Below are 20243 nucleotides of genomic sequence, written 5' to 3'. Positions count from 1 at the left end.
ATCAGATGCTCATTAGCATAACCAACCTGTTTAATCAGTTTTCGCACACTGAACTTTACAACAACAACAGTCACACTGTGCAATATTATGGATATTATGGATTCAGTCTATACTGAATTATGATAAACATTTGAAGAATGGCTTGAAAGTGTAAATCAGTGTGAAATCCTCAGTGTTCATTGTAACACTAAATGAAAAGGATTTGACTGTGTAGATGGGATATAAATAAAAACATAGAAGTGAAACAATAATGGTGTAAGAATGTATTATATTTATGCCTGTCTGATCAAATCAATCTGTTACTTTTTAGATGCGGCCCTCTGTGATTACCTGCGTCTCCTCAATAAGAACCCCTGCCTCCAGATGTGAGGTCAGCAGCAGGCACTCATCAGGTCAGTGTTATACAATTAGTCTATCAATGAACTAATCCCTCAATGAATATTAACAGAACACTGTTAAATCCTCAGTGTTAATATAACTCTGAGAGAGTACGAATGTAATGTACATTTGTACATCCTCAGAGTTACAAATGGTTAAACTATCAGTGAGGATTTAACAGTGCAATCATGGAACGTAGCATTGGTGATTGATTACACACGTGTGTGGTTTCACTGACCCGCTCGTCTTCACTAAGGTGTGTATTGACTTTTGTCATGGATCCCTTATTTCCCCCAGTGATTTCAAAGAGCAACTATGACCACGTGGTTGACGAGCATTTCCAGAGGAGCCTAGGGGCGAGTTACCAGAGAGCCAGCAGCTCCCAGCAGCTGTCCATCAGTGTGTCTGTGGACGACCACTTTGCCAAGGCCTTGGGAGACAAATGGCTGCAGATTAAGTCTAAGTCGTCCTCCTGCTCCTCGTCCGCCTCCACGCCACCCAGCAGTCCAAGCGTTACTCACTCTCCTCCTAGCTACAGCCACAGTCCAAACCAAACCCATAAAGAGTCCTCGAGCACTTCAACGCCAACCTCAAGTCGCTGGTCAATTCATTAAAGCAGAGATGACCATTCATCGCCTACCCCAACCCCCGAGTGGGGTAAAAACAGACTTTGTGACTTTTTAACATTTCACTGAGTGCAACTGCTTTTCAAGGAAAAGTGAAAGTGCCAAGAAAACAACGGAGATGTCGATCTAATAGATGCAGGACTCTGACTATACTGTTGAACGGGACCGGTTATGGCATTCATTGTATAAGAGTCACTGGTGCAAACAAATGTAGCATAACTTGGGATGTCTGTTTTGTTTCATTTCTATACTCTGCTTGTCAGTAGTGTTTGTATACCTGAAACCAATGGTTATATGGGATGATCAGAAAATCGACCAAATGATCCTTTACATTTCTTAAACTTTGTGTCATTCATTTCATGCAGAACGAAAGCCACTGTATCTTTGTACTATATTTATATTGTAATGCAGCTCATTCCAATCCAGTCTAAATGGATAGCCTATCTGCTGTACTAGTGTGCTGATAAACTGCAAATACTTACTGAAAACCTTTATGAAAGCTCTGAATTTGACTTGATATCATTAAAAGAGTGTCTTTGCCACTGTCAAACAATCATTGTATATTGTCATTTATATTTTTGAAATGTGTTAACTATAGATTACAAAATACAATGTACTTTTGGTTAGACCCACACAATTTTGACATTGCCATTTACATTTTTTAAGAAATCCCTTTCTTTGCAACCAGACAAGTAGCTCACTGTTGTAGGTCACGTAGTCAAAATAAACAAAGTGCCGCTTCAAACATAAAAAACATGACCTCATATGGACACCTGTCTAGCAAAGGGGGCAGGGTCGTTTTTCCAGACAAACTAATTCTAGCAGTGAGTCAAGAGTGTGTGTCGGCTACACATCCGGCACCCACGTCTACATGACATGGACAAACCAACACGCAGAGACTCATCATAAATGAAGGAAAGGTGAGCAACTCTGCTGGGTTTTTTTTCTCCCCCCCCCCCTGGAGGACTCCGGGAATGTGGAGTACATGTCCCGGCAGGCACCAGGGCTTCTGCTTTGACATTCCTGTCTCCTGAGAAAAGGACTATGTGCGATCCTACAGATCCTGTTTGGCAAGGGGTAGGAGGGAGGGAAGTGGGGAGGTAAGGGTAGGGCTAATATAGGCCTGAGCATGAGAACCGATTGTGCTCTTTGCTTGCTTATTTGCATGTTCTATCTTGTCTCACTTTAAAATCTGCGTTTAAACATTTTCCAGAGGCAAGGCCTTTGAAATCATGATGTTTTTTTTTTCTTTTTCTTTTTTCAATATGTCAGTATGCACTGGGAAATAACCTGAAAGTCCTATAAACAACTTAAGAAAACTTTGGATCTCACAGAACTCCTGGGAAATATTTGCTGCTAGTCTTCTCTACAGTACAAAATCAACATTGGCATTGACTTGATCATTTAGTGGTTAGAGTTGAGGATTCTGCTTCAACCCACTGACGATACACAATACACATCTCATCAACATGTAGCGTACATTAAGCAGTTAAAAAACTATCAGCTGTGGCAGGAGATCCACGAGGACAGAATGGCCAAATGTTTTATAATGTGGGTGAATATTGCTGATTATTTGCTTGTGCGGTGCTGAAACTGGTATTTCCACTTGCTGTATACATTCTTTAGTCGGTGTAACCTGAACAGGGACATTGATGCCATCTAGAGGCCCTGAGGTAAAGTGTTTACAGGGAGTGATGTCACGGAAAAATGGTTTTGTGTGCTGTGAATACAGGACAAGCGGGCACCAAAACAAAGTGGGCCCAGGAGAAACTGGGCACTAAAGCAGAGTGAGCGCTTAAGAAGACTGGGACTAAAACAAAGTGGGTACAGGTAAACTGGGCACTAAGAGTGGGCACTAAAAGGAAGTCGGCACTGAAACATGGGCATGTGAAGTGTTATAAAGCTTATATTCTTAAGCATTCTTAAAGGAATATTTCACTTTCAAATAAAATAAACATAAACATTTGCATTTATTTTATTTGAAAGTGAAGTCACATCCACACAGAATGCTAATATTACAAGGCGATTAAGTGACCTAATTAGAAAAAAATATGTGTGATATGTGGGATACTTTGCTAACAACATGAATTAGTGTAATTCTGCCAAATATCTCCAAGTAGTGCCTACTGCCCAGTCTTAGCTTGACCGAATAGAGCGTGGCGCCACTTCTCCATTGAACTCAATGGACGCGGCCCACCCTGTTCTTTTCTGACCCCCTATTACTTTGAAGGGTGTCCTCAAGCTTGATAGTGCCCAGACTTCCCATAAAATCCACCACCAATTAAAAAAAAAAAAAAAACATTGAAAGCGGTTACTGTTGCATGATGAGTGACAAACAGGATTGCTGTTTTGAATTGCATGTTGTTTTTTTGGTTACGCAGAGGGAATTCATGAATAGGTTTGTGTAGCTACACATCTTGTGATTTTACCCTCAAGCTTAATAAATGTGATTATAGAAGAAAAATCACACCCTGTGTGAAGTGGGCGGTGTCTTGCTAGCTAATCACAATACTGAATGGAGTCAACCAATCATGTACAAAAGATAAATACATTTATTGAAACACTCTTTATGATGGACGAAACCATAACTTGAAAAAAACCAAATTTTGGTTTTTTTCAAGTTATGGTTCCTTATATAGGGCTATGCACATGTGTCATGTGACACTGGCCAATCACAGTCCTGAATAGACTGTGATTGGCCAATCACAGCGCAGGATAATTCTACAAATTTCCTGGGCCCAGATCACAGCGCAGGAAAATGTACATTTTTCCAAATCTCACTTATAGGGGCGGTTTCACCGCCCAAAAATTACAGAAATTGCTGCTATGAATCCTTGTACAGGAGTTTTCGGTCTAATCAAAGGCTAAGATTAAGATCAAAACAAATTATTCAACACCTGACCTTAATGGATCAATGTCAAATCAATCATATAAATTTTAATTGAAACACTGTATTTCTGATATTTTTGCATACAGATGGGTTTAGTTTTTTGTCTTTATGTTCTGGCACATTGTTTTGACAAATGTGGCAGAGAGCGACTCAAGTCTGTCAACCACAGCAGGGGGCACTGTTGCCCAATATGTGCAAGTGAGTTGTGAGGTTTTGTAAAGCTGTGAATAAAACACCAGCTTATGTGAATGTTAGAAAAAACACTTTCTCATGCTTCCGAAGAACACAAAGCACTTTATTCTTCAAAATTATGTGTATTTACAAATCAATGCCTCCAGCATTAAGGGAAAACAACATTTATCTCACTTTTAGTCTAGGAGTAGTAATTAGGTAGGCATTGCAACAGAAAATTGCCCCAAGCTTTCTGGGAACTTTTCTGTGCTATACCTGGACTGTAAATAAACAGATCAACATCTATATTCAACTATAAACAAAACAGAAGATTTGGTGTTTAACAAAAATACATCCTCTAATCTTAAAAGTAGATGATTACATGGGATGATTGTGATTGAATCTGTGTCAAAGGGGATAATGGTTTTGCACAACACAGGCTACTCCAAACAGTGGTTTCTATTTACTCCAGTGCTTTCTATAGTACCATACCTGTTTTCTTTTTTCTTTTTCTTTTGGCCTTGCACTTTTGGCCTTGCACAGACACTTTTGCACTGTCTCAAGTGCCTCTTACTAACCTACTTGATATGTTTGACTGATTGAATAAAATAATATTAAAAAAAAGATAATACTTGAGTCCCCTTTAGTTATTGTTGGGGTATAGAAGCTATCAGTCTATAATGAAGCCCCTAAAATGTACACAACACGTTCTCTAAGCCTGAGAAGTAGTCTCCTGTCAGGATTTATTAGCAATTAGAGTGTAGTCCAATTATGTTTGAAACAATCAGTGGTGTAAAGTAACTAAGTACATTTACTTAAGTAACTGTACTGTACTTAAAGGTAGGGTAAGTGATTTTCTTCGGTTAAAATAAGTGTTAAATAGCTCTATATTCTGATAGTACTCATTGCTATAGAGTGTCTGTTCAGTAAAAGTAGTCTCCTTGTCTCTCCAGCTCTTTATAAAACAGAAAATGCATTTTCGTTTCAGTTTCAGTTTAATTTCCAATTTTATCCAATCAGGATAGAGAACTCAATCAGGATATAGATTAAACAAGTGAAATTGGAAGTGATGACACTAAGAAATGAGCAGGCAAAATTGGAACTGGAACACTATAAAAATGAAGCTTAAAATGTTGTACTTTCTCCTGATTGGCTGAGATTTTGACACCTACCGGAAAATGTGAGATGTTTATTAAAGAGCTGGAGAGACGGGGAGACTCCTGTTACTGAACAAACACTCTATAGCAATGATTACTATCAGAATAAAATGCTTTAACCTTTTAACAAAATACTTTTTGTTTTAACCCAAAAGTATCACTTACCCTACCTTTAAGTAATTTTTTAGGTACTTTTACTTTACTGGAGTAATTCAAATTTTCAGCACTTTTACTTCTACTCCACTACATCTCAGAGGCAAATATTGTACTTTTACTCCACGACAATTATTTGAAAACTTTAGTTACTAGTTACTTTCCATATACAAATTATTACATTATAAAACATACATTAACCACTTCAGCCCTATTTTTTACCTTGGCTATTTGAAAATAGCCGATCTACAGGCTGATGATGCGACGCGTTGTGAGCTTGTAAATCTGCTATTTTCAAACATTTTAGTACTTTTACTTTTGGTACTTTAAGTACATTTTGATACCAATACTTTTGTACTTTTACTCAAGTAAATTTTGAATTCCGGACTTTTACTTGTAACATAGTATTTCTACATTGCAGTATTGATACTTTTACCTAAGTACAACATTTGAGTACTTTTTCCACCACTGGAAACAATTACTCCTGAAGTCACATTCAACATTTCTAACAGTCCAAGTTAAAGTTCATGTCAGTTTATTGTCATTCATCCACATACAGGTGGGCTGAATGACATGTCATTGCTCAGAACAGGAGCAAGGTGCTAACACAAACAAATATAGTACAGTCACAAAACATCTTCTTCTTTCTTTCTTTCATTTCCTACACAGGAAAACAACATCATGATCCCCCTCGGGGGTGTACTGGTGGAAAAGCACGGGGAAGAGAGAGATAGAGATAGAGAAATAGATATAGTGAGAGAGCGTGTGCGTGCGTGTGTGTGTGTGTGTGTGTGTGTGTGTGTGTGTGTGTGTGTGTGTGTGTGTGTGTGTGTGTGTGTGTGTGTGTGTGATCGCGTGCACGTGCGTGTGTGTGCGCGTACTGTTCAATAAATACTTCCTATAAAAGCAATGTTGGCATAACTAAGAAATTAACCAAATAATACATATTTTACATGCATGGAGATGGAGGTGTTCAACTACAATTACAAGCAGCAGCGGTCAGAAACGGTCCCAGGACCGGGATGCCTGGAGAGCGCTTGTCCGTGGCCTATGCTCAAAATTGGGCCACAGACGTACGTAAGTAAGCAGCCTGAATACAGGAAAAGTGGGCACTACTACCTAGAGGTATATACTATACTAGAGGGAGCGTAAATAACGATCTGGTAACACCCACCTATAGAACAAACATGGGTCATTTCTCCTTCTACAGCACTGCCACCCAAGAGTGGAATGCCCAGACCCCATCCCTTAAAAAATGGTTCACTGGCTTCCTTTTAAACAGCTCTGAAAATCACTTCTCCCTTAGACAAGCGACCCCCCCCCATCTTTTCTTTACCCCCCCCCCCCCCCAATCCCTTTTATATTTGTGATGATATTGAATGTTTGGTGCTATGTTGATGAATTGAATACCTAGGACCCCAATGGAAACAAGGCCTGCAAGGACTTTTTTGGTGTTATCCTTTTAGACAAAGTGTTTGACTGTACTCGAGCTGTTTTACATCTCTGTCTAATAAAATATCCAATCAATCAATCAATCAAACCTTTCCTGTTACCAGTAACCTATACAAGTAGCATAACTCCTTTCAAAACATGTTCATAGGGAGTGAGAGAGAGACAGACAGACAGACAGAAATCTGCAATTGGAGCAGAGAGTTAAATACAATTTAGGATTTTTCTTTTCTTTTTGGGGGGATACTTTATATTCCTGCAGGGGAAATTCAGTTTCAGTCTCACCCAGCTGATGGCTAATCACTCAGATCATTATGAAGATGCAGTTAGGGCTTAGGTCAGGTGTCTTTAGGGATGTAGTGCTACTATTAGAAGTGGGGAAGTTCTATACTCAATAGATTAATCAATTGACCAAAACCGCAATTCTATCTTTAGAAGTGGGGGCGTGTCGCTCCCCTGCGCTCCCCCTCCACTACACCCCTCAGGGACACTTAGCCAGGAGAAGAACCAGTGACCATCTGATTACCACTAAGCTGCCCACTAAGCTACGTACACCCCAAAGGAAATTCACATTATTAAATTGGCCGGTCTGCCAGCCTACAGATGGATATTTATCATTTCTGTTTGTCCCAAATACATATGTTATCATCCCCCAAATATCATGTGCTTATAGACACCTATCATGTGAGCATTAAGTACTGTAAGTAGTATTAAGGCTTGCCGAGCCCTGAGGCCCGTAGGGCAAGAGCCTATCTCCTGCTTCCTTAGCGTGAGGCAGCGTGATGTAGCCTACAAGTACACCCCCTGGACATGACGCTAGTATATCACAGGGACTTACCCCAATCAGACTCTTGATGCTGAGTGGGGCTTTGGGTCCCACTATTAGTCTTTGGTATCGAACCCCTACCTCCCAGTCTCAGGGCGGACACTCTAACCACAAGGCCACTGAGCTGGTTTTAAGTACTGTACCCATTACATTCATCTAATGAAGGAACAGGGCAGGCACATGAGTCATCATGACAATACTTAACGTTAAGGATCGCAATGGGGGGATGACACTTGGAGAGCCTGCTGCTAAGTTAATTTTTACCCAGCAATGTGGCATTGCAGTGGAAAAGGCACTTTTTATATGCTATCCCTTTTTTCTTCATCTCTGAATGTGAGATGAAAATTCAGCTGAATGAGGTGAAACTGGAGTATTTAAGCTTAACATTCAGCTTGACCATTGTTTACTATTCTATCAATAACAATTTTAATGGAGTGCCAGTTTATCCGCCTTGCGCACGCACACTAAAAATACTTTGTTCATGTGGTATAGTGAGCCTGTGTCATATTTCATTATGCTGTCAACTTTAAAACCATGAGATTCCTAGACAAACATTTGCATATTAGGTATGTTTCATTTCATAGGATAGACATGACCTCAAACCAAGGACTATTCCAACAAGCGTACCTTCTCAAATAGAGAATTTAAAATCCGCTAAGCACATTTTATATGATGCTAATATTATTTTCGTACTTTTCAGGGGATAACACTTTGGGGTTTAAATCCAATAGAACAGCTCTATATGAGTCATTTCTATATGGCCCGTCAGGTCAAAATGAAAGGTCAGCATGTTCCAGAGGCAATTTAAAGACTAACTTGTTGGATCTCATAGATTCCAACCACCACCAATACTACTGTACATATAGCTCTACTAAATAATAAGTAATGAACAGGAACCCATCAGCAGTTTTGGGTGCAGTGTAGCATTTCAGCACATGGCAACATCTGCTGACTTGATGTGTTCCGACACTTTAGTGGAATTTCATGTCACAAAGCAACTAATATTAAATAGAAGATTGATCATTAACCCTGTTTTGGATCTGTGGCTTACCATAGCCTACTGTTCAACTACTACACATGGGTTACCAGTTCTCATACCACAATGTGCATGAGATTCCCCCCAATGTGAGATTCCAGTGGTGGAAAAAGTACTCAAATGTTTTATTTAAGTAAAAGTATCAATACTGTTACAAGTAAAAGTCCTGAATTAAAGATTTACTTAAGTAAAAGTACTAAAATATTTGAAAATAGCAGATCTACAAGCTCACAACGTGTCGCGTGCAATGCGTTGTGAGCTTGTAGATCCGCTATTTTCAAATATCGTAGATAAAAAATAGGGCTAAAGTGGTTAATGTATGTTTTATAATGTAATAATTGTAAAAATCTGCAAAGTAACTAGTGACTAACGTTTTCAAATAATTGTAGTGGAGTAAAAGTACAATATTTGCCTCTGAGATGTAGTGGAGTAGAAGTAAAAGTATAGACAATTGGAAATACTCCAGTAAAGTAAAGGTACTTCAAAATTGTACTTAAGTACAGTACTTGAGTAAATGTACTTAGTTACTTTACACCACTGTGAGATTCCCATAACAACTGTAGCTTCCAGAGATGCATGCAAAGTTTTCCATGAGTGTCAAGTCATATGCTACTGTACTGAGTTTATTTCTGTGAGAGGGGTGAGAGAGAGGTAGAGAGGGGGAGAGAGAGTTTACTGAGTTATGTAATATTTAGATAAATGTGGCATAACAACTGATACAACCACAAAACAACAGCATTTTGGGATTGGCTTATCACCACGAGGGCAAGCTGACAAAATCCTCTTGTTTGAGGAATGCAAATGAAAACTGTAATTTTATGTCCTGACTGTCAACAGACAAGCTAAATATTAGCGGCAGCAATGGTCTCGTGGTTAAACTGGAAGGGCGTTTACATATGAACATATCCCTCCTCCAACCAAGCCAGGGAATATATAACCTCATGTGCAGCTTCAACCTCCAAACAACAGGGCTTCAAGCAACAGCCTAATTGAGCCTTATGAGCGAATGACGCACACCTGCCACTGAAACATCTGTCAACTTTGCTCACAGAGGCGTGCACTATCTCTCTATCTCTCTCTCCCTCTCTCGTTGCAGTGGACCCATCACACAGAAAGAAAACTTTCACTGTGGACTTGCAAGTGAGTAGACTCGCATTCATTTACGTACCTATTTGTCAGTCGTAACTTGCTGATGCGCGGATGGTTGCCTGGAACTAGCCATGGATCAAGACTATGGTTTTATCGATTTGAACATTTGCTATGATCGTTTTTGGGCTTTACCCCCCAATTGTCACTGAACATCCGCCCGTAAAGTCCGTATTTCTCCGAACATGTACAAATGCAAAATATAAGGCACTTACCCGGTAGCCCCGGATGTTAACTCGGTATTCGGAATCTTTGTGCACTGTATTGGTCCGTATCTTTCAATAGACATGTGTTTTAATCCCGTCTGTCTGAACGCCATTTCCCCCCTCGTTTGTTTCCTGTCTACATTGAGTGTAATACCGTCTTTCACCAGATGCGCTCATTGAGGAATACAGGGAATTTGAGACAGAATCCGACACAGGCGGGATTAAACAAGCGGGATTAAAAACATATATATCTATTGAAAAACGGACTAATACATTGCACACGTGTTTCTAATGTTGAGTTAATATCCGTGGCTACAGGCTCAGCACTTTATATGTTTTTTTGTACATGTACAGAGAAGTACGGGCTTTCCGCGTGGATGTCCAGTGACAATTGGGGGGTGAAACCCAAGACTATCATAGATACGAAAGTCAGACTCGATAAAAGTACATCTACGATAGTCTGACTCTTGATCCAAGGCTAGTCTGGAACCTACATAAAGAAAGCAAGAAAAACAAACACTTTTCAATTATGCAAGCGCATAGCATTGCCAAAGCTAAGAAGATTTACAGAGTTCGTGACTAAAGACTAGACTGAATAGGGTCAATAGGCCAATTAAATCGCCCTCTCTGCGTGGCTTTATGGTTAGTTCTTTGAAGTTTTAAGTGGCTTTGTAATTTCATTATGCAAGTTGCATTTCAGCTATTTTGCTATGTGCAATTAGGGCTGCCACCTCACATTTGTGGGATTTTATTCATTTCCCCCACTTTTTGTCTCTATTGTAGGCCACATAGCTACTTTGAGATAGTTCAAACTTTATAATGTTCGGATTTTAACTATTATATAGCGGATTTATTCAACTTTTTAATATATATGGGCTATATAATTCATACTTTTTAATGGTGATTTTTTTTTGCGATCATTAACGTCTTCCATAGCCTACTGTAACCTAGAAACTTCATTCAAACTTATAAATGTTCAGCTACATTTGTAATAGATTGGATTATAGCACTTTTTGTGGATGTCATGAATGTTCAAATCAAAGATTGTCAGTCCTTGTCCTACTACTTCTACATGCATTAACTTACAGACTCCATTTAAACTAAGATGTTCAGCTACCTTAGGACTAGATAGTCATAGACTATTAAATGATTATCAGTTGTTTTGGTCATTTTCTATGCCTTGTTGGAAGATCAGATCATATACTGACCTAAATTGGATTGATTGTCTTGACATATAGGCCTAAAGCCAACAAGTTTGCTATACTGTTAATTTATAAACTAACATGCATTACTATTCATCATGTTTCAAGCTCCATTCTAATATAGGCCTTTTCTTTTTTTGCAGCATCTATCATCTAAGGCTGACTCACAATGGCTGAAGTTCCTCTCTCTATATTATGTCCTTTTATAATGATGCCTTCAGACAACCCCTGTATACCTAGATAGCATATAATCAAGTTCAGCTTTTTACTAGAAAGACAGCATATAATTTATACACACACTACCTCATAAATAACTGTCAAGCTTTACAGAAATTGGCTTAAAAACATTTTTTCAGAAGTAGCCTAACAATGGATACCACTACCTTAGCTACCATCGCTTCCACCATCACCATGGCTGTGGCTTTCCACAATGACATGTCAGGGTACATGTGGCTTTTAATATTGGGCTTCATCATAGCCTTTGTCCTGGCCTTCTCCGTGGGGGCCAATGATGTGGCCAACTCGTTTGGCACAGCGGTGGGCTCTGGTGTGGTGACGCTGCGCCAGGCCTGCGTCCTCGCCACTATATTTGAGACGGTGGGCTCCATCCTCCTGGGAGCCAAAGTCAGTGAGACCATCCGGTCGGGAATAATCGACGTCAGAATGTACAATGGCTCTGAACACGTGCTAATGGCTGGATCCATAAGTGCCATGTTCGGTAAGTGTTATTATACTGCTCTTCAGAGACTTTGGTTGTTTGAGCAATGTAAACTAATGGTTAGAATTGTCAGAATCCCCAAGTTACTATGTAGTAATTGGGTGGGGAAAGTAAACAAAACTACCGTGTTCTCCCTCCATCTCCAATTGGAGCTTGTCATATGCAATTTCTTAATATTTTAGTTATACTCAACAACTCCCGGTGTTAATGTATGTTTGTGTCTCTCGTTCTCAAATACTCGGACAAATCATTGGTATATATGTTTTGCTTACAGTCCTTACAAAGAAAAGGACGTTGTTTGATCTGGTAATTTTCATAATCATCTGGTTGGAAAAAGTGAGGCTATAGGCTATGTTATTTTTTTTGTGCTTCAGGTTCTGCTGTGTGGCAGCTTGTGGCTTCTTTTCTGAAGCTCCCCATTTCTGGAACCCACTGTATTGTCGGAGCTACGATCGGTTACTCCATGGTAGCTAGAAGTTACCAGGGGATCAAATGGATGGAACTCCTCCGCATTGGTGATTACTGCTGGTTTTTCCCATGGCTTGGAACATTAGCACAATTACACAAAACATTACACAAATTGTATTTCAAGTGCAGGCATTGTACAATTAAAAGTTGAATATAATATTCTGTGAATTATTTCCATTTTCAAACAGTTGCATCCTGGTTTCTCTCGCCCCTGCTGTCTGGAATCATGTCAGGAATTCTCTTCTATTTTGTTCGCAAATTCATCCTGAGCAAAGTAAGTGGAAAGAATAATAAGTCCAAAACACATTTTCAATGTCATCTATATACTGAGTTCTCTACTGATGTGTGCCGTCTCAGTTGATGTGTGATCATTAGCTCTGTCTCATCTCAACACTCTCCATGACTTCCACAGGAGGACCCGGTGCCCAATGGCCTCAGAGCTCTTCCTATCTTCTATGCTGTCACCCTGGGCATCAACCTGTTCTCCATCATGTACACAGGAGCCCCAAGTGAGTACAAACACAGGCGTATGTCATACGCACACTCTACACCCCTGATCCTTTGGAAGCACTCTCTCACTGCACTGCACTACAGCAGCCATTGAAATCCCTGGAGCGAGAGTTTGACTGGCATGAAGTCTGAATAGAGTGTGTTGCTGCAGACTCAATGGAGTGCTCTTCCCACTATTGTTGATGACTATCATCTTATGACAAAAGCAGGTGACAAAAAGAGGAAATATTTCATCAATATTTCAACCTTGCCATTATTTGTTTGTCAAAAAGAAGTTTTTCACTTAACATGGGATTAATTTTTTATTTTTACAGTTACAAAGAGCTTAAAGGTATCATGACATTCATGTTTACACCACATTCAGAGTCTTTGTCCTGGTCCTTCAAACGTGTACAAACAGTTTTAACTGAAAATTCCACTCCAGTGATTCACTGTAGGTGTTTTTGTCTCACATTTCTAAAGCCTTTTCAACTGCAATGAAAAAAGAAATCTTTGCCTGCGGGTGTCGCTGGTGAGGGATTTTGCCTGTCAATCATCGCCTCTGCTCCGCCCCCCCCCAAAGGAAAGGATAGGGGAGGGGAGGGGCGAGGAGGAGAGTGGGCGGGATTAATCGACTGTGACCTCACTGTTGAAGGGCCAAGCTCAGATTACTTTTCAGCCTAATTATTCAGAAAACCCCAGACCACAGAAAATCCACTGAATGTTAAAAGTTCCGATTTTTTTGGTGTAATTGAGGTCATAAAACCCCCAAAAAAACATAAAAAATAAAAAAAGTGAAAATGAATGTCATCGAACCTTTAAAAACAATAAAAATACAATTAGATACATAGTTAAAAAAAGAAACCAGACACTGATTAAAAACACTTAAAATAAATAAAAAGTAAATAAGTAAGCAAGTAAATAAAATGCTAGAATAAAACTGAATGAATTGATTGCGCATTTGAGAGAAATGTGGGCATTAAATGGACAATTTCCGCTCCTTTTTGTTTCATTTGCAGGATTGAACTTTTCAAGAAGTCAACTGGCCTGGGCCCTTCACTGAAGGCTGCAGGCCGGTGTGTGTATGGGTCAAGGAATAATGCACACCATTACACCCCCTGCTCTCACAAACACGCATATCTACAGAGAACTATCTCTCTACAACACATTTTTGCACTCACACATCAAACCACATTCTAGCTTCCTCAAGCTGAAATAGTCATTCAGAAAACTCAGTGTACCTCATTGGTTTCATATAAATTAGTGAACCCTTAAATTCTTGATACAGTGTCAACCATCTCTGTTGAGGCCTCACTGAAATAAGCCTGGTTAATGGCTATTTTCTTTGCCCGTAATATCCCCCACCCCCCGTTTGGCCCGGTGTTAGTAATTATTGTGCCATTGTCTACATGGAAAAATGGGTAAGTTGTCCCTAAAATATTGAGGATTAAGTCATCTTCTCAGGATTCACCTCCATAGGAAAGGACCACAAACTTTTGCTGATGGACTGACTTCAATCATAAATCTTTATTTAATTAGTTCCACAAAAAAGAATGTAAGTAAATTGTCCCTGTCATGGAACGCTGCCACTCTAACCCAAGTCAACCAGTTAAAACAACATTTTACTTACTCTGAATAATTAAAACCACAACAATATATTTTGCAATTGTATGTACTACGATCTAAAGCCAAAATGGACTAGATAGAACTGTACTTAACTGACTCTGTCCTCTGTCTGTACAAATTATCATTGTGCTGCAATGCCACGCTGCATAAAGGAGATAAAGAGCGTGAGACATTGTAGCACAATGATACAGCCTGGCAGCCATAAAAGTTCAGAACTGACAGTTGAGACTTTTTGCATAACCTCCGACAAATCATGTGATCACCACTCACGAGACATTGAAAAGGAGTTCCATCACATGGTCCTTGATATCTTGAATAAACAGTCTGCCCTTTTGGATTTAACTGTATATTGACTATATTTTTTAACAGTTGGTATCCTTTTCTTTCTTTTTACTACTTAAAAAAACACCAGGCAATATTGTTTATGGATTAATTAGAAAGTGTTATTTTTTTTCTCCCTTCTTGTCTGAGATGGTGTACTCTCTCATGTTGTTGCCCTTCTCTGTACCTAGTGCTGGGTTTTGACAGAGTGCCATGGTGGGGTACATTGTGCATTTCGTTGGGTTTTGCTGCTGTCACAGCTGTGGTCGTGTGGTTTGTTGTCTGTCCGCGCCTCAAAAACAAGATCAAACGTGAGTTAACAACTTTTTTTCCTTCTAAAATACTATTGGAGAAAGTTATTTGTACTAAGTTTGTGAGTGAAAATGCATATGATAATATGGTTTGGCAAAATGTGTGTTTATTTGATAGCAGTTTGGCAATTCAAGGTGAAAAAAATAATCTCTCAAATTATAGTATTCACTTGAATTTGTAGTAACCAACAATACTTTTGGAATTCAAACTTTTATTTTTATGATGGAAACCCTTTTAGGATATGTCCTTTAGCACACCTACGAACGGACAGGTGTCTCGGAGTATGAATACTGAATATGGTTGAAAAAGGGAGAAGGGAGAGGGAGTCCCACACACTGTCTTCACTTATAGAGGAGTTTATTTAGTTAGATGCAACGTTTCTGTCGCTTAGACCTTCATCAGGCATAAAGAAGCAGCTGGCACACAGCCAGTACAACTCTCAGAGAGGCGAGGGCCAATCAAAGCCACACGCCAATCCGTTACCATGGAGCAGGGGGCGGCCCATATAGGTGAGTGAAGGTGGTACTTTTCCGTGGAAAAGTACCACCGCCTGATGAAGGTCCAAGCGACTAAATAAACTCCTCTATAAGTGAAGACAATGTGCAGGGCTCCCTCTCCCTTCTCCCCTTTTCTTCCATGATGGAAACCCTGAAATAGTGTGCACATTAAAATCTGAAGTGTTGATTTAAATCTGAGAGTGTGGAGTTAAATTGACACTCCGGATTTTGCTGTGTGCATGCACAAATAAATTGGCCTCCTCATTGCTTTCTTGAATCTTGCTGTTTGGTGGCTGGAGCTTTACACATTTTTTTACAATAGGAAAAATGGCTGCTAAAGCTTGTGAAACTCCACTGATGGAGAAGAACTCAACCAAACCTCCCAAAGAGGTGCAGCCATCCAAACCCAGTGAAATTCCACTGATGGAGAAGAACTCAACCAAACCTCCCAAAGAGCCATCCAAACCCAGTGACCATGGACATGAGACTGCTCCAGCAGACAGTGAGAAGGTGGCTTTCAGACTGGGAGATTCAGAAGAAGCTGATTTGGATGTCAATGAAATGGACACCAAAGACATAGATATTGGCAATGGTGAGATACATTTTCCTTTAATCTAAACAATAAATGTGTGTATTAAACTAATGTATGAATGTTGCTGTTTATCTCAAATTAAAATGTATTATAGATTATTGTTTTTGCGAGCTTTACACGTTGAACATTAATTATGCGATGTTATTTCTATAGCGCTAAATGGCACTTTTGGCCCCATGACCGTCACTGATCCCCACAGTGGACGGTCGCACACAATACACAAGGACTCTGGGCTTTACAAAGACTTGCTTCACAAGCTCCACATAGCGAAGGTCGGGGACTGCATTGGTGACAGTGACGCAGAGGAGAAGTCCTTGCGCAGGAACAACAGCTACACCTCCTACACCATGGCCATCTATGGCATCCAGGGGGACCCCAAATACAAGGACAGCGACAGTGGGCTGCAGAGGAGGCCAAGAGTGGACAGCTACAGCAGCTACAGCTCAGCGGTGACCGATGGCGGGCCAGTCAATGATGGGAGCGGAACTGTAGAGGCTGGCAAAGACCTGGCTCTGGAGGAGGACGAGCTGGAGCTTGACCAACCGGAGGTCACCTTGTTGTTCCAATTCCTCCAGATACTCACGGCGTGTTTTGGCTCCTTTGCACATGGAGGGAACGATGTCAGGTACAAAGCAGCTAGTATTCCCAATTGCTGCACTGCTCTGTGCATTTTGTATAATCACATTTGTGTGTTTGGGCCATTTGGAATGTTACACTGCAAGATCGCTGGTCCCATATCGGTCTATTTTTATACTCTCAGAGTTAAATTAACACTCGGGATCTTTGCAGTGTAATCCAGAATGACCCAATAAAACTAAAACTGCTTCAATTCTTAGATTACCGACATTACATGCCACCAACGATAAGGAGGGCAAGGGTTACTTCTGTATATCATGAAAGCTTTCTTTTCCATCAGCAATGCAATTGGCCCCCTGGTGGCTCTCTGGCTTCTATATGAGAGTGGCTCTGTGGTATCCACTTCACCCACACCCATCTGGTTGCTTCTGTATGGAGGAGTGGGCATCTCTCTGGGTCTCTGGGTGTGGGGTCGGCGAGTGATCCAGACTATGGGCAAAGACCTCACACCAATTACTCCCTCCAGGTACTGTACCATATACCATATACAGTATCATTTATTATCGTCTTCATTCAGTATCTTCAGATTTCATATGCTACTTTATCATATCATTAGTTATACCACAATTATCTGACATTTAGTTGGCCTACTGTACCTTCGTGAATTCTTAGTCGTACGATGCTGTTGCATGCTGAAAATAGATCTACAAGCTCATGACGCGTTACATTGTGACACGTTGTGAACTTCTAGACTGGCTATTTTTGCAACAGAGTACAAATTGAGCAGTACACAGAAATTAAAAGGGCATTGCTTTTGACTTTACGAAAAATGTCTATAACTAAATAACGTGTTTTATTCAATCCAGTGGATTCAGCATTGAGCTGGCTTCAGCCCTCACAGTGGTGGTGGCCTCCAACATTGGACTTCCTGTCAGCACAACTCACTGCAAGGTACCAGAAGCATGCATACACATTAAAAAAAACATCCCAAACCGATAGATACAATTATTTTAAATAGGTTCAGGTCTTAACGTATATTATGAAATAACTGTGGCCGGCTGCTACAACCTGTGTGGTGAGCTGGAGTGATGGACCGGCTGAAATCACACGGTGACTTACACAGTACATGCTGCCATGTCTCGATGCAGGTTGGCTCTGTGGTGGCAGTGGGGTGGCTGCGGTCCAGGAAGGCAGTGGACTGGCGTCTGTTCAGGAATATCTTCATCGCCTGGTTTGTTACAGTTCCTATCTCTGGCTTTATCAGTGCAGCCATTATGGCCCTCTTCATCCATGTCATATTGTGAACGGTCCACTGATCTGACAGAATACTGATGGTCTGGGACGCAGTATTCATGAATAATGTTTTTGTTCAGTTTTTTTTTCCTGTACAAACTAATCATAATTGTATCCTTTATATAGCACTGCACCAAGATGTTGATGATTATGATGATATATCATTGTATTTTTGTAGTATTTTGCTGGCTTCTGAATGAATAAACAATGCATGGCAGGACCTAAGAATGCAATTCAGAGAACCAGAAGTTAACTAGACTTTTTTATTTTTACTTTTTTTGTTCATCACATGAAATCTATATTTATAAAAGTATCCTTGATCAATTAAATATATGATTGAAAGAAGTGTGTGTATCTTTATAAGAACCTACATTGAGAATAAACATGAATACCAACATCTTTGTATGTTTTAGTACATTATTATGGTGTAATAATGCATTTCAGTGTAAATTTATTTTTTCATTTAATTTCATATTGCGATGTAGGTGTGAGGGCCGCGTGGCCCGAACTCTAGATGCTCGAACCTCTAGTTGTTTAAAAGATCAAAGCAAATACATTGCTTTATTTTTCAACCCTTTCTTTTTTAACCTTAACAGCCCATTTGATTTAGTAAAAAACAAAATATTAGTCCCATTAGAAGAATTTTGAAGCATGTATATCTGACACAACTTAAAATCTATACCAAAGATTTGGTATAAATCCTGTGCCCCTGTAGTTTAGGTCATGGAGTTAGATCATTTGAAAGTGTTGGAAAATGTTTGTCTTTATGAGAGAACAAAGAATTAGGAACGTGGGGTAAGCACGCACATCCCAAAGCAGTATGTCGGGTGCTGGACAACAATACGTACATGAGAAAAAGAAGGGGAGTCCGCACACCGATTGAGCTCCCAATGGAAGAGTCTGGTTTTTATTTGTTAGGCAACGTTTCGACCACTGTCGGTCTTCATCAGGTCTTGATCACTTTACAAGGCAAGGCAGTTTAAATACAGGAAGGAGAGGCACAATACAATCAGCGGCAGCTGTGGTGTTAACCTGAAATCCCACCCACCAGCAGTGACGCCATCACAAAAAAAGGGAAAACTAATTTCCAAATAAGGGCATTCAGGGTGGACAGGCTAAAGGGCCATACTAAAAAAGTTAATTATAAGTTGATTTCAGGTTAACACCACAGCTGCCGCTGATTGTATTGTGCCTCTCCTTCCTGTATTTAAACTGCCTTGTAATGTACAGTATTAAGACCTGATGAAGACCGACAGTGGTCGAAACGTTGCCTAACAAATAAAAACCAGAACAAAGAATTGCCACAAATTGTATATTCATTTGATACAACAGATAGAATAATACAAGGTATAATAAAATAAATAAAGCTGAATTTAGCGGCCAATGTCTGTTTACCTCGGGAGGCTGCCGGAGACTGACAAATGGGAGTTGGTGAAGACTAAATTCAGAGTTCTAGAGTTACTAGATGTAACCAAACAACCCAGTACAGTGTTTTGGCTAAGCATATCTCACTCCCATGTGAACACTATGCAGGTGTTGTCTTATCAGTCTGCTTCCTATCTCTGGCAGAACACCCCATTCAGCCATATTCATAACAATGTGAGCAGCTTATAATGAACCAAGTCAGAATCACATCTTCACATGAGAATAAAACTGAAATGAGAATACACAGCTCAACATGCATTCAATGTTCTTTACTCATGCCTACATGATGCACAACCTTTACTTAGTTGGTACATTTACTTTCTCTATTTTTCATAATATTTTAATATCTGGGAATTTCAATAGCTTCTTGACAAAATATGTTCATATTGTACAACCTGCCTCTGGTATCCTGCCTCTTGCTATTGAGCTTGGTCGGCTGTGCCAGAAGAGAAAAGGATATGCAATGTATGTGACCTGAAAGATGTCGAAAATGAATTCCATTTTATGTTTTATTGTACTCTGTATGACGATTTGAGGGTTCCTTTATTTGATGTAATGCAAAAACAAAAACCTGGGAAGATGATGGCCAGAAGTTGAAGTGGTTGTTTAATTATGAGGTATTTAAGACGCCACATTTTGTTTCTAGAGCCTGGAGTAGAAGACAATCTCAGCTTTTCAAATAGGTT

General features: G+C 39.9%; 2 protein-coding genes across 2 annotated transcripts in view; both read left to right on the top strand.

Annotated features, from left to right (window-relative positions):
• vgll4l (vestigial like 4 like) overlaps nucleotides 1–1558 on the top strand; it is a 4940-nt gene extending 3382 nt beyond the window's left edge. Inside the window, exons 4-5 of the mRNA XM_080432994.1 lie at nucleotides 311–392; nucleotides 676–1558. Of these exons, the coding sequence (XP_080289120.1) occupies nucleotides 311–392; nucleotides 676–992 (399 nt within the window). The 3' untranslated portion in view covers nucleotides 993–1558. The remainder of the gene's footprint in view (nucleotides 1–310; nucleotides 393–675) is intronic.
• Nucleotides 1559–9639: 8081 nt separating this feature from the next.
• On the top strand, nucleotides 9640–18529 carry slc20a1a (solute carrier family 20 member 1a). The gene is made up of 11 exons (XM_080433067.1): nucleotides 9640–9826; nucleotides 11384–11958; nucleotides 12333–12473; nucleotides 12615–12700; nucleotides 12839–12935; nucleotides 15054–15173; nucleotides 15994–16263; nucleotides 16417–16888; nucleotides 17180–17365; nucleotides 17706–17790; nucleotides 17988–18529. The coding sequence occupies exons 2-11, from the start codon at nucleotides 11610–11612 to the stop codon at nucleotides 18141–18143; spliced, it is 1962 nt and encodes a 653-aa protein (XP_080289193.1). The 5' UTR covers nucleotides 9640–9826; nucleotides 11384–11609; the 3' UTR covers nucleotides 18144–18529.
• The last annotated feature ends 1714 nt before the right edge of the window (nucleotides 18530–20243 follow it).

Source organism: Gymnoscopelus braueri (assembly GCF_963280865.1).
Source record: "Gymnoscopelus braueri genome assembly, chromosome: 7".
Taxonomy (NCBI): Eukaryota; Metazoa; Chordata; class Actinopteri; order Myctophiformes; family Myctophidae; genus Gymnoscopelus; species Gymnoscopelus braueri.
This window is presented reverse-complemented; position numbering and strand designations above follow the sequence as displayed.

Coding starts and splice junctions, on each gene's coding strand:
- slc20a1a (XM_080433067.1), top strand. CDS start 11,610: ATGGATACCACTACCTTAGCTACCATCGCTTCCACCATCACCATGGCT. Junction 16,889..17,179: donor CATGGAGGGAACGATGTCAG/GTACAAAGCAGC, acceptor CTTTTCCATCAG/CAATGCAATTGGCCCCCTGG. Junction 17,366..17,705: donor ACACCAATTACTCCCTCCAG/GTACTGTACCAT, acceptor TATTCAATCCAG/TGGATTCAGCATTGAGCTGG.